Genomic DNA, 13,761 nt, shown 5'->3' on the forward strand with positions numbered 1-13,761 from the left:
CACTGTAGCCGCCCGACCTCGCCTTGTCCGTACGGGAAGTGACGTAGCGCCGGCGGGGGAGCCGGCAGCCAATCGCAGAGGCGCTTGCAGCCGGGTCGAGGCCGCTGGCCAATGGTGTGCCGGCTCCGTGCGCTCCCCGCCGAGCTCGGCCAATGAGCGCGTGGTGGGCGGGGCCGGTGCCCACCAACATGGCGAAGACCTACGACTACCTGTTCAAGCTGCTGCTGATCGGCGACTCGGGCGTGGGCAAGACCTGTGCCCTGTTCCGCTTCTCCGAGGACGCCTTCAACGCCACCTTCATCTCCACCATCGGTGAGCGCCGGCCGGGGCCGCGCCCTCTCTGCTCTACACACCGGCCCGCCCGCGGGTCCCGCGGCGGCGCGTCCCGTTCGGGGGCTCCGGGCTCGGGGCCGCGGAACCACAGGGGCCGGGGTCGCTGCCGTGGCTGGGGGGGCTCCCTACGGGTCCGTGAGGGGCTGCTCCGTCCGGCCCGCAGCCCCCGGCGGGGCCGGTGCTGGGGAGCAGCGGGGAGGGAGCGCTGAGGACGTGAAACTTAGCGGCGTAACTGAGGGGAAAGCCGTCGGATTTGGCGTTTCGGCAGGACGTGTGAATAAAGTCATCGGTTCTCGTTTCAGGTATCGACTTTAAAATTCGAACGATAGAGCTCGATGGCAAGAGAATCAAGCTGCAGATCTGGTAAGGCTTCTCTGCTGCAGTAGCTGGGGCTCTGTGGTGTGCGTGGGGATGTGATCGGTTTTTATGCAGTTGTGCTGTTCAGTAGTTTATGGCATCTTAGAACCCAAAAGGTGGTTCTAGTGCTCTGAAGACTGGTTCAAATTAATTTAAATTTTTTGGTAGTGTTAACTTGAGCTAATGTGGAGGTGGTTTGCGTGAGCCCCAGGTTCTGTCTGTTCCAGGGACACGGCCGGGCAGGAGCGATTCCGGACCATCACAACCGCCTACTACAGGGGAGCCATGGTAGGAGCAAATCGCTGATTCTGTGACAGGGCCCTGATAAACGCAGCTGGGTGGGTCAGGTCAGCTGGGGCTGACATGGAACACTTGCAGCTCAGCCTCTCCCGGCGTGGTGGTCTGCCAGTCTGGACACTCACAGCTGTGCTGGAGCTGTGCTGGGATGATACAGAACTTTGGAAAGGCAGATTCCTCCATGTTTCACTCTATAAATACATGTCCTGCACACCTTATCTCACTTCCATTGCCTGGGAACCAGTTGTTAAAAATAACTACTGTTGAGTTGCTCCTCTCTGCTGTGGATAAAACTTTAACTCCTGCTGAAACAATCCTTTTCTTTACCTTTAGGGCATTATGTTAGTGTATGACATCACCAATGAAAAGTCTTTTGAAAACATTCGGAACTGGGTGAGGAATATTGAAGAGGTAATTTCTCTCTTTACTTATTACTGTTAAAGGTATCATTTCTTCCTCTGAAAGTAATTGCAGCTTAATTGCTTCAGAAGCATTACTGAATGCACTGCAGGGTACTTGAAAGATAAGTGGGCTGGAGATCAGGAATACCTTGGCTGATAGTGATTGCTTGTGAGGGCTGTAGCCCCTGTACTTCTGAGGCCACCTAATGTGATGGTTTCCTGCCACAACAATTGGTCCAAGAACTGCCATGGTGCAGGTCACATGCTGGGATGAGGGGTTTGGGGGGAGCCTGGAAATCTGTGGAAGATTCTCAGGACTGGCATCTCTGTGTTGGGTACTCAATGGGTGCCTCATCTGTGTGACAATGTTTATCTACAAAAGCCAAGGCCAAGTCTCTGGTCTATGTTTGTCTCAGCATGCCTCTCCAGATGTTGAAAAAATGATCCTGGGGAACAAATGTGATGCCAACGACAAAAGACAAGTCTCTAGAGAGCAAGGGGAGAAGGTAAGTGCCATGGTTTTGATGTATTTTGATTTAGGTTTTTCAGAGTCTAAAAACTGCCCTGATGGTTGTCTGCTCGCTGCCATGGTACCACAGGGGTGTTCTTGAGTGGAATGGCTGAACATTCCTCAAGCTGTCATGGCAGTGCTTTTCCCCACTGGGCTCAAAAGCAGAACCTGTGTTAAGGATTCTTGTCAATTATCTAACAGATGCAAAGCAATGAGCAGGTCTTTTCTAAGAGGATGTTGGAGTTGAACATGGAGTAAATGTCTGTTTTGGCTGAAAGCCACTGAGACAAGGTAGATGGGATTGTCTTTTCTCATGTCAGATGTTAGTTCATTGAGGTAGAGTTTTTTTCTGCACTGTGGTTGTTATGAGACTGACAAGGTATCTGTGCAAGAAACAAAAAAGAGCAAGTTAAAATGTGTGCAGAGTGTAAAAGAGCAGAGCAAAGCCAGTGAGAACAGATACCAATAGCAGTTCCTAATTTAGTTCCTAATTTTTTGCAATCTGCTTTTGTTCAGCTTGCTGCAAGTTTCGGCATTAAATTCATGGAGACCAGTGCAAAAGCAAATATAAACATAGAGAATGTAAGTACTAATGCCTTTCTCTTGTATTTATTGTCCTCTTTGTGCAAGCCAGCAGTGTGGAACAGTTGCCCATCCTGGTGGGATGCAGAGCTCCATTGTTGGGTGCCATAGACGGGTTGTTAAGTGTTTTCCTGGCTGGGGGGAGCCAGTGAGGCTTTGGGGCTCAGAAAAAAGGAGCTAGAGAAGGAGCATTAAAACCTGGAGCAGAGGGAAAAATACTGTTCTTGTATAGTATGTCGAAACTTGGGAAGGCAGCTAAACAGAACTGTTAGAAAACATTTTATTTACCCTGTAACACTGAACTGTTGGACTTGTCACAGGCATTTTTCACTCTTGCGAGAGATATCAAAGCAAAAATGGACAAAAAGTTGGTGAGTAACCGATTTTATCCATGCTGGATTTAAATAGGGAAAAGAAAAACCAAAATCCACATTGCAAGAACTGTTTCACAGTGTATAAATAATGTATCATAGTCTCTTTCATGAAGGATCACTGAAAGTTCTAGAAATGTATTTTTAGTTTGTCAAGCTGTGCTCTGATGTTGGCTGTCTCTGCAGTTCAGATGCAGTTCTCCAGTTTTTTGTCATGGCTGGTGTAAGACTCAGATAAATGAGTGAACCTTGTTATTGATTGTGGGAAAGGTTTTTGTGTCTGTCAAGTTTGGTTCAACAGAATGACCAGATGAAGAATCTCTTAAGTATAAATAAGTAACTGGATATTCTTTCCATCTTCAGGAAGGCAATAGCCCTCAAGGCAGCAACCAGGGAGTCAAAATCACACAAGACCAGCAAAAGAAAAGCAGCTTTTTTCGATGTGTTCTTCTGTGAGGGACATGGCCTTAATCTGAGCTGGACTGTGCCTGTGCTAAGTGAGGTTTCCTCTTTCTGTGGACTTAGTGCTCCCAACAAACCTTGTCACTTTGTGACCATCTGAATAAGAAATGGTTTATTTTGGTAACTGTCTGACTCTTCAATTTTGGAGATGAAACGAGTTTATTTTTGTCAGATTGCCACTGGGCATGTGTATTGTCTAGCAGAGGAAGAACAGATCACGTGACCTGACAGACTTCACTCTTCATTCGTATCTGTCACGTATCCAGTTTAGAAAGATGAAGTTATAATTAAAATAAGAAACTTAAATGCCACTGTAATGAAGTACAGGTGTGCATACATGGTACATGTGCATATCCAGTTTGTAGGTGCACACAGAGCAGTGAGACCATCCCAGAAATGCACCGAGATGAGCAGTGCAGGCTGATGCCTTCCCAGGAGGTACGAGGGAGCTTTCTGCAGCTCCAGCTCTTTACTACTACAGAGAAACTCCTTTATCTGCCTGTCTCTTACTCAGTTGTGTTACTCTAGACAATCCACAAGTACAATTGAAGTTTTAAAAAAGAATTCTCCTCAAAGGAATCTCTATATTTTTTAAAAAAAAGAATGTGTGCTGTAAATAGAATGGGTCCTTACCATTGGTAATTCATCCATGTTAGACTTGACTGTGCTTAATTAAGTACTCCAGACATTCAGACGTGTTCAACAGGAGCTGATGGCTACCCTGGCTCCTGTACAGATCTGTCCTCTGTTCTTGGAGAACCAGGGTCAGGCAGAGACACTTAAATCTGTCACCTTATAATGGGTGACTTTACCACTCTCCTGCTGGGAAAGACTCCAGACCTATCAAGATACAGCAGGTAGCTTTAAATCATGACAAGGAAGTGTGTTGCACTGCTCCCAGTCGTGTGTTCCCAAGCACACTTGCTCACATATGCAAGTAAATGTTGCACATCAGAGCACTGTCTGGAAAGAGGCTCTCAGACTGAGACTGGCCTTGCTGCTGGGTGACACTCACTGCAGCCATCAGGCAGCAGCAGCCTGTTCTCACAGGAACCCGTGTCTGTTACTCATTCCCACAAAGCCAGTCCAGTACATTCCAGTTTGTGACATGCCAGAGCCAAGTGCAGCTCCTGGGTGGGTGGGGTGGTTGTTCCCAGGTCAGGGGCTGTGAGCCTGACTCTGGATTAGAGTGATGAAAGGAGCTGGTGAGAGCATCAGCTGCTGAGGCTGCTGGCAGAGGATTGCAGTGGTGTTGGACCTGACTCCAGTGAACACACCAGCTGTGTCCTGCAGCTTGCTGCAACTGAAACATGCTTTGTTTACATTGACAGCTGCAATTAAGGGTAAAATTGAAGTTGATTTTGAAGTTGTGGAATTTACTCACCAGTTTTGTTTTTCCTTCAAGTTTGTGGTATTGAACTCTGGGCCTCAAGAGTAGCACTAAAAAGTGTTGCTATAGTTAAATATCTGTTGGATTCACAATTAAACTGTGTAAATCTGAAGCGTGCAATTGGGCCCAACAGGAATACTGCCTGTTCTAAAATGGAAGAAGATTTCACTGTGTAACTTACTGGTTTATAAAAATGCATTTTAGATGCATTTAGATAATCTCTGTCCTGATTAAAGCTTTCCTCTAACCAGAACCTTATGATGGTTTGGTTTTTTTGTTTACTTGTGGCTTTTTAGCATGAGGACTTGATGAACGTGCCCTGTAGTGGATGAACACACAGACATGTTTGTAGGATAAAACCATGTGAAGTTTCTGAGGAGGCTTTTAGACAGTGCATGCATCAGAATGTATTTAACACAGACCTGTAGACTGGACAAGCAGCACAGCACCTCTGTCTTGACCTAAGGATGTTTTAAAGACTTTGTGTGTGCTTCAGGAAATGATTGAGGCACAACTGGGGTGGTGATAAGACAGGCTGAATTTCCTACATAACTGTAATAGTAATAACAAGCATCTGTCTTGTGCTTTTTACAGCCAGATGCTGAGCCAGATTTATTTTTCAGAGTGACTGGAAAATTGGTGGTTTATCTGACTTGATACCATGGGTCTGCCATGATTGTGGTTCTTGCCTGTGGACTGTATCAATAACTCATCTCAAGATGGGAAAGCAAACTATATTCATTTACAAGTGGGTAAAACGTGAAGGATGGTATTGTGATTTTTCACTCGTTTTTTAAATCTGGAATTACTCCTTCATTCAGAATTCTTTGTATGTGAATACCTTAAATGTACACTGGTTGTAGCACGTGTTTATATACCTGATCATGGCATTATTTCCTTTGAAATGGTTGGGTTTACAAACAACAACATTATTGCTTGATCTCAGGAAGTCTCATGCTGTGACTGCAGTCATCACTGTACTTCTGGCTATGAAGGCTCTACACAGACATTAAATCTGTGTGAGCAACATGAAACTTAAAATGCAAGTGTAAGAGAGGAAAAGGTTAAAGAAACTGCACTGCACGTGGGCTTAGCTATGTGCCACTAAACACAGGCATCAAATCTAGGAGAAGTACAGTATGTGTCCATCACATCATTCAATTGCTGTGTTTATTAAGTATGAATGTAATGGAAAATGCAATTGTCAGAGAGGTACTGTGTAAATACAGTAATCTACTCGTGTCTAAGCTTTCTTCAACTAAGGAGGAAAAAAATCAGAAATTGGCTACAAAATCTATAAAAATGAGGAACTGAAGTAGGCCTGCAAAACTAACTGTGCTTACTACACATTTTCAGTGTCTAAATATCACTAAAATATCAGGTAATTGATTAAGATTTATTTTGTAGAGAAACAAACCCATTTTTGAGCATGTTGTCAGATTCCCTTTTACTTCAGTGAGGATCATGGAATTCTGTGGTTGACCTTATTTTTGAGGCTGGTTGCAGTACCTTGAATAGTTGTCACTCCTTGGGGTGGACACCTGTGAGTCTGTCAATAAATGGTGGAGCTGCTGTTCTAGCACTTACTTAACACTTGTGTTGTCTATGTCCTGTGCTGACAGGCACAGCTCATGTTTCCTGACACATCAGAACTTTATGCCAGCATCAGACTTTTAGCCTCAGATTTATAAATCCTATGGATTATTTAAAGTCTCTAGTGCTGCTGAAAATTATTTGGTCTTTCCTTTCATCTGAGATGCTGATCATCTCCCTGATGATTGCTAAGGGGTTATTGTGGTGGTGTGTTTTTCTGATGATCATGCTGAAAACTGCCACGATTCCTTGTTCTCCTGGCCTTGCCAGGGGAAAGCACAGACAGCTGTGTGAGGATGGGCTCCTTTGTGCTTGCACAAGTTGGAGGGTTTGGGGAAAAAATGATGACTTTGCTTCTTCATTTTTAGCTTAACTAAAGATCTGTTCAAAGGAATGTGAATTGGTAACTGCAGTCTGAGTGTTCCAGGCTGCCTTATTCCCTGACCCATCCTTCACTGATCCCTGGAGTTTCTGTGGTTGATAATAAAGGTAACTGGCTGGTTAACTGGTCTCTCCAGCCTTTCTGCAGGAATCATCTGCTCTACATTGAATGTGAGTTGGGGGCTTAGGACTTTGTTTTGAAGGGAATTTAATGCATCCCAAAATTTGTAAAAATGACTGTAAATTGTATTTTTTTGAATTATCACTTTTGGCTGCCACCCTTCCCACATTACAACTGCTTTCTTAAACACTTCTCATTGATTTTCATGTTTATATTAAAACAAAACTGTATTACAGTATGTCTGTTTTTACTCTCTTGTACAGGACCCTGAGCACTGCACAAATAAACTTCTTATGAAAAGAGAATTTTACAAACTTCAGTTTTCAGACCTATTAATCATTTGTGCATAGGGACCCTGGTGGGTGTGGAAAATAGGATATTTCTGGAAATGGATAAGAGGGACAGGACCTGGTGTAGGTAGACTCTTTTATGTCGAAACTATGCTCACTTTTTCATTGTAAATCCTGCACTGTGGGAGAATACTTCAGGAATTGATTCACTGGACAATTTATTAAGACCATAAGGAGGAGTTACTTATGTTTTGGAAACTAAAGGGATTTTTTTTACTCATTAAGACATTTTTGGGCAAATTTTTACGGGTTATAGTTTGATACAAGTTCCTTTATTGCCTAGTGTTGTCTGAACTTCAAAAAAAATAATTCCCTTCTGACTGTCCAGGCCAGGTTTACTCTAGCTGAGAGTGGGGAGTAGACATTTTGCTAAATTGCAGGGAAATCCTGATGAAGAGCTTAATGAATTGTTCCCTTTAAAGAATGAAAAATGAATGAGTGCTAAATGAAAGACAGTTCTCTGACTGCTTTTACCACAAGTTGTCCTCTTTGCCCCTCTCATCTTGTGCTCTCATGGCTGCTTATCTCAGGTGCAGGAGTAGCTGTTGAAAGTCCCAGAAGCGTTTCCATCGATTCAGATTCGAATATGAAAGGTGCTGTTAAAAAAAGGAAGTCAGGATACTCACGTTGTAGCTGTGGAAAGGGGTTTTAACCCTTTAAGTGCAGAAATAAGATGCACAGTTACATGGTTCTCTTTCATGACAGGAAGAAAGAGCCAAGTTTATTCACAAACACACTTGGTTTTATAGCAGGACTGCAACTCCCAGAGTAGAGAAAAGGTGATTGGTTCAGAGAGAAGACACCCCATTGCCAGGGCCTGGGCACACACCACAACAGGGGTTTGATTTTGTTATTAATTCCTTTTTATTTTGACCAAATTATCACTCTGGAAGAAATTCTCCCTTAGCCTTGAGCTGGACCAGCTCATGGGCTGGGAACAGAGCTGAGAAGCTCCAGCCTGGAATATTTTTCAGGCTGTAATTTTCTTACTTTCTCAATGTGTGTCCCACATCACGTATCACTCTGTTTAAAGGCTTTACTACAATTAATTGTAGGACTCTGTGATAAATTGGAAACTTTATTTTTCAAAGCATTTGCAAAGATTGGGTAGAGTAAATAAATGCAAGATTTGAGTGTTGTTTTGTGTAAGATGTGCATCAGAAACCACATTAACACTATGTTAAGCATTGAGTGAGCAAATACCATGCATTTATCAATGCAGCCTAAGCACTAGTACTAATTTTTTAGGTTTTTAGGTTACAAGGACCTTCTATCATGTAAAAAGTACTTTGGAAGTTCAAAAGCAAGTCAAGAAGCCTCGAGGCTTTTTCAAGCATCTATTTTTGCAGTATTTGCAGTGGGCAGCTCTACTAGAACCTGCAAGGGAAGAGTGGTGATCTGCAAACGCTGAGGAGATGTAAACACACACTTCAGAGGCTTCTGACAGGGAAAAACGAAGATAATTTTATGTTAGAAATTAAAAGCAAATATTACCTGAGGAAATCTGGAGCTCTTAGGATCATATGCTGAAAGTCTGCCAAGGACAGCTTGCCATCATTGTCCACATCAGCCTCGTAAATCACCTTTTCACAAACAAGCCTGACTTCTTCTGGGGTCAGTTCATTTCGGGTTAATTTGTTAACAGTTTTCTCTAGATCCGATTTGCATATGTAATCATCATTGTTGAAGTCTGACAAAAGGAGACAAGTTAATTTAAAGCAACAGAAATCAGCGTTTTACACGGTTGTTTGCCAAGACCCAATAGAAGGGTTTGGTTCCCAGGCCGTGATGGATTTTTAGCAGAAGAACTCTCAAATCAGAAATGAAGTTACCTCTAGCTGTTTTTAAAATAAATGAGTTACAAAATTAAAATCTCCTAATTTCTCCTTTTCTTACCTAAGGATAACAACTGTAAGTAGTTTAATGGTGGTTTAATGGCCTAGCCATCATTAAATCATTCCAGCAAGATTATGTTGGTTTGATGTATTGTTTGTCTTTAGCTGATCATAAAGAAAGTCACTGTAAATGGTACTTTAAAAAAAAAGAAAAATCTTTACATTTGTCCTTGGAGAAAAAATCCTGCAGTGTGTTTCCCTGCCTCCCCTTCCCCAATCCACCCTACAGCTTCATGGGCAGCCAAATCCCCTGTGTTGTCCTTTTCCAAGCAGCCCCTCAGACAGAAATATTTCTTAATGTTTATCAGCTCTTGAAAACTGCAGGTAAGTTCAAGTTGTAAATTCTGTAGTAAATCTTAATACCAAATAAATTAGAGACAAAAGGATAAAGAAAATTGGAAGTTTTTAGAAGAGGGAGAAGAAACATTCAAGTGCAATTAAAAGAAATGGTAACTAGAAATCATTATGGTGACAAAGTGAGGATTTTGCACCCTACACGATTTCCCCACTTACTTTCTACATATGTCTCACTCACCATAAATTTTAAAAGCATAATAAGCTTTCAAGTCTCTGGGAGCCATTTCACTTAGCACAGAAAACATGTCCAAAAAATCATCCAAAGTCATATTGCCGTCGCCGTGCTCTGAGAACACCTCTGCTATCCTCTGGCGGAACGGGTTGTCCTGGGAAACAGAGCACAGGAGCAAGGCAAGGTCATCCTCACCAGCATTGATTTCAGTGCACGTAAAGCAAGTGGGGCAAGACTATTTTGGTTGAAACATCTTTTTGGTCAATTCTCCCCTTTCTGCCTTGAAGTTCTCGTCTAATGCTGTGTCAGAAGCAGACGTAGCTGCACCGTGTTGAACCTTTGTGCTGTTTCAGCGTGTTTTCTTGGAATTACTAGAAGCTTCCAGAAAGACTTTGACTTCAATAGCCCAAATTTATTTCTATGTAAGCCTCCCAAGCAATTAGTCCCGGATGAATTATTCAGAAAGGGTAAATGAAACTGAAATGTGTCACTCGAGTCGTGCTGTCGTACCTTGAGCTCTGGCATGCTGCCGATGAGCTCGTAGGGCAGAGTCACGGCTGGGCGGGCAGAGTAGTCAAGGGGGACGAGCTGCGGGGCCAGATCTCGGTACCTGTAAAACAGCCTGAGACAAGAGAAAGCCTTGTTGGCTCTTTAGATTTCTGAGAACGAGGCGTTTTGCTTTTCCACCTCGTTTTTTACACTTTGCATCCATTAGCAGATTGGGGTCGGTCACTAAGTAACAGTATGATTTTTGTTGGAAAAGCCATTATTAAAACAAGCTGTAACTGGTGAAAAACACAAAGCTTCATGAGAGAACTGTTATGTGAAAATGCTTACACAGGGCATGCAGCCAAACCCTTAGGAGAGGAGAACAAATTCATGTTTTCAGTGAGGACTCTCACTTCTCTTCCCACCTCGTCCTTTCTTTATCAGATCCTTTGGCCAGAGATTAAATAGGAAGTTCAGTGAGGCACATGAAGGCTTCAGGAAAAAATGCATCTTAGTGCAGCAGTGTAATCATTTACAAGAAAACACGAAGAAAATTTGACACAGTCATTAAAGTTTTCATAAACCAGCAAAGTATTCCAGAGAATAAAAGCAGACTTTGAAGCATCTGTCTGAAAACCATGTGAGAGAACTGTGGATGTTGCTGCCACTAAGACATAATTCATTACATTTATTGCTAATAAATAAATAGGGACTAGTACATTAACACAAAATTTAGAATTCTGACTCAGATAGGGTAGGATTTGTAAATGAAAAAAGCCAACAAAACTGCTCATATCACCCCAAAGTCATCACTTTAAATTTGAGTTTAAATTTGAATTTTAAATTATTTTTTAAATACCTTACCCCATATGCAACCTGCCTTTAAAGCAATCTGTACTTTCCTCACAGCATGCATACAGAAGACTCACCTCAGAATTTCTTTCCTTGTGAAAAACGTGCAGTCCTATGAAATAAGAAAAGGTATAACGTGTAATGACAGTTTTTAGCATGCATTGGCCCAAACTTTTCCCATGCAGTGTGTTAAATGAGGTTATAGTGTAGTGGATGTCTAAGCATTAAAGATTTCTTTTTGGCATACAATTAGGAGTATTTTATAACCCTTCCTTTTGATGTAAAAATCAAACTACCTTGCTAAAATCTTTGCTGCAATTCAGTACTTCTATTTATTAACTGTTAAAAGATGTTGTTTTAAAAAACCCAACAACACCTTTGCCATTATTTAATGTCCTGTCCAAACAGCCATTTAGTTTGCTTTATACCTGATATGCATCCAGCTGCTCTTGAGTGAAAATGGTTTGCTTGTTGCCCATTTTGAGCTGGGAATATTGACTCTTGTCAGTTCTTTCCTCAAAGGCACCTTTAAAGGTCGTCTGGATATTCAGTTATTAAAAGCTGCAACAATGAGGCTCAGGTACAGCAGAGGATCAGGTAACCAACTTCTACAGGCTGCAAAGTATCATAATAAGAGCATTTCATCAAATCTTTAGTCTGGCTACTTGAGGCTCTTATCCAGCAGCATTCACCCGTCTCCTGTGTGCACCACGGAGACTCGGGTTACAGGATTTAGCCAAATAAGTAATAGCTAATTATTAGTGCTCTTCAGCTGCAGGTAGACCAGGTGGATCCTGCTTTTTCCTGCCTTCAGATAAGGTGAGTTAACTGAAAAGTGTTAGTAGCGTTTTCCTTCTTTAAAATTTAACACCAAATGATGCCACTCCTCCTTTCCTTCTCACTTTATATTATACAGAGTCAGAATTGTAAAGGTTGGAAAAGCCCTTTTAGATCATGGAGTGCAACCATTTATGCAGCACTGCCAAGGTCACCAATATACCATGTCCTCAAGTGTCCCCAAGTGCCACATCCACATGTTTTTTGAACACTTCCAGGGATGGTGACTCCACCACTGCTCTGGGCAGCCTGTACCAGTATTTTCCCTTAATGCACATTGTTATAATACACCAATGCTGATGGTGGCTTGTACTGGAGGTAGTACCCATAAAGTCTGCTCACTCCCTTTCTTCTGCATCATCTGCTGATGTGTGTTACTACTAATTAATGGTTATTAACATGACGTCCATCCATACTGATACATACATGGCCTTTACACTGAAAACACGTGTGAGTGTGCAGTTCATACATGTGGACAGAAATGTGATGCTGCAGGCTGTATGGAAAATGAAAAACAAGGGGAAAAAAGGAGGAACTGGCTGCACAGCATGTGGCAGGCTACCTTTACACGGATCTGTAAAGTCTCTGTTTCTGGGTCACTGCTTCCCTCTGGCTGGTGGAAGATCCATTTCTGGGCAGAGCTTGCTCCACATAGCAAAAACTATCTGGAATGGTTTTGTTCAGGGTGCAACTAGAAGTGTGGGGAGGGATGGAGCTGGTTTCTTCTGGTGTAGCCTGGATCTCTGGGTCTTCTCCTCAAGGCAATTCCATCCTGTTGTCCTCAAAATCAGGTTTGTTATGTGGTGTGCAACAAACCAATAATTACACACTTGACAGAGACATTATTTGCACAAGCATGGATGCTTGGTGGGTTTCCACAAATCCAACACACCCCACTGGACTTTCCATGCCATTATTTACAGAAGTTCACAGTTAGTCTTTTCCAAGGTCAGCCCCTCTATTAAGATTATTTAGTAATTTCCATACAAGTTAGCCAATCCCCAGATACCTCCACATGCAATGGGGAAGGGTCTGTACCTGGGCAGGATCTTTTTGACCCTTAGACATGATCTTGAGTATTACAATGAAGATAGTTCAGCTCTGGGATATACAGACATCGAGTCCTTTGCCAAATTATCAATGTATACATACACATACATCAACATTTTGATTTAATACATCCCTAAAGCTTCTTAGTTCTCATATGTCGTTGACTAAGGGCTGCTAGCTGCTCTTTACTCATTAGGTCTCCTTTCTTGCTGATTAGGTTTGAAAGTATACAAGGAGCTTGCATTTTAAAAAAAAATTCTAATTTAAAATAATCTTGATATATTTCACATTTTGCAAGTCCCACTTCGGTTCTGCTCACTGAGATACCCCCGGACTGGGCCCACGCCGGTTCCCCTCACGGAGAGGCCGGGCCGGGCTCGTTCCCGGTGCCCCTAACGGAGTGCAGGGGCTCATTGCAAACTCGGCTCCCTCACGGAGACCGGGCTCGTTCCCGGTGTCCCTAACGGAGTGCAGGGGCTCATTGCAGCCTCGGCTCCCTCACGGAGACCGGGCTCGTTCCCGGTGCCCCTAACGGAGTGCAGGGGCTCATTGCAGCCTCGAGTCCCTCACGGAGAGGCCGGGCTGGGCTCATTCCCGGTGTCCCTAACGGAGTGCAGGGGCTCATTGCAGCTTCGGTTCCCTCACGGAGACCGGGCTCGTTCCCGGTGCCCCTAACGGAGTGCAGGGGCTCATTGCAGCCTCGAGTCCCTCACGGAGACCGGGCTCGTTCCCGGTGTCCCTAACGGAGTGCAGGGGCTCATTACAGCCTCGAGTCCCTCACGGAGACCGGGCTCGTTCCCGGTGTCCCTAACGGAGTGCAGGGGCTCGTTGCAGCCTCGGCTCCCTCACGGAGAGGCCGGGCTGGGCTCATTCCCGGTGTCCCTGACGGAGTGCAGGGGCTCATTGCAGCCTCGGCTCCCTCACGGTGGCGCCGCAGGGCTCGAGGGCGGCTCCCGGCCG

General features: G+C 43.7%; 2 protein-coding genes across 2 annotated transcripts; one reads left to right on the plus strand and one right to left on the minus strand.

Moving 5' to 3' along the window:
• Nucleotides 1-81: 81 nt before the first annotated feature.
• On the plus strand, nt 82-4,957 carry RAB8A (RAB8A, member RAS oncogene family). Its single transcript, XM_014882994.2, has 8 exons — nt 82-312; nt 636-696; nt 918-978; nt 1,321-1,398; nt 1,805-1,894; nt 2,416-2,481; nt 2,802-2,852; nt 3,216-4,957. Exons 1-8 carry the CDS (start codon nt 153-155, stop codon nt 3,306-3,308), a joined length of 660 nt encoding a protein of 219 aa, XP_014738480.2. The 5' UTR covers nt 82-152; the 3' UTR covers nt 3,309-4,957.
• Nucleotides 4,958-6,995: 2,038 nt separating this feature from the next.
• CIB3 (calcium and integrin binding family member 3) lies at nt 6,996-11,393 on the minus strand. The gene is made up of 6 exons (XM_014882995.2): nt 11,343-11,393; nt 10,992-11,026; nt 10,084-10,195; nt 9,580-9,727; nt 8,644-8,839; nt 6,996-7,745 (listed from the first exon to the last, which is right to left on the minus strand). Exons 1-6 carry the CDS (start codon nt 11,391-11,393, stop codon nt 7,724-7,726), a joined length of 564 nt encoding a protein of 187 aa, XP_014738481.1. The 3' UTR covers nt 6,996-7,723.
• Between the last annotated feature and the right edge of the window lie 2,368 nt (nt 11,394-13,761).

Source organism: Sturnus vulgaris, chromosome 26 (assembly GCF_052056855.1).
Source record: "Sturnus vulgaris isolate bStuVul1 chromosome 26, bStuVul1.hap1, whole genome shotgun sequence".
Taxonomy (NCBI): Eukaryota; Metazoa; Chordata; class Aves; order Passeriformes; family Sturnidae; genus Sturnus; species Sturnus vulgaris.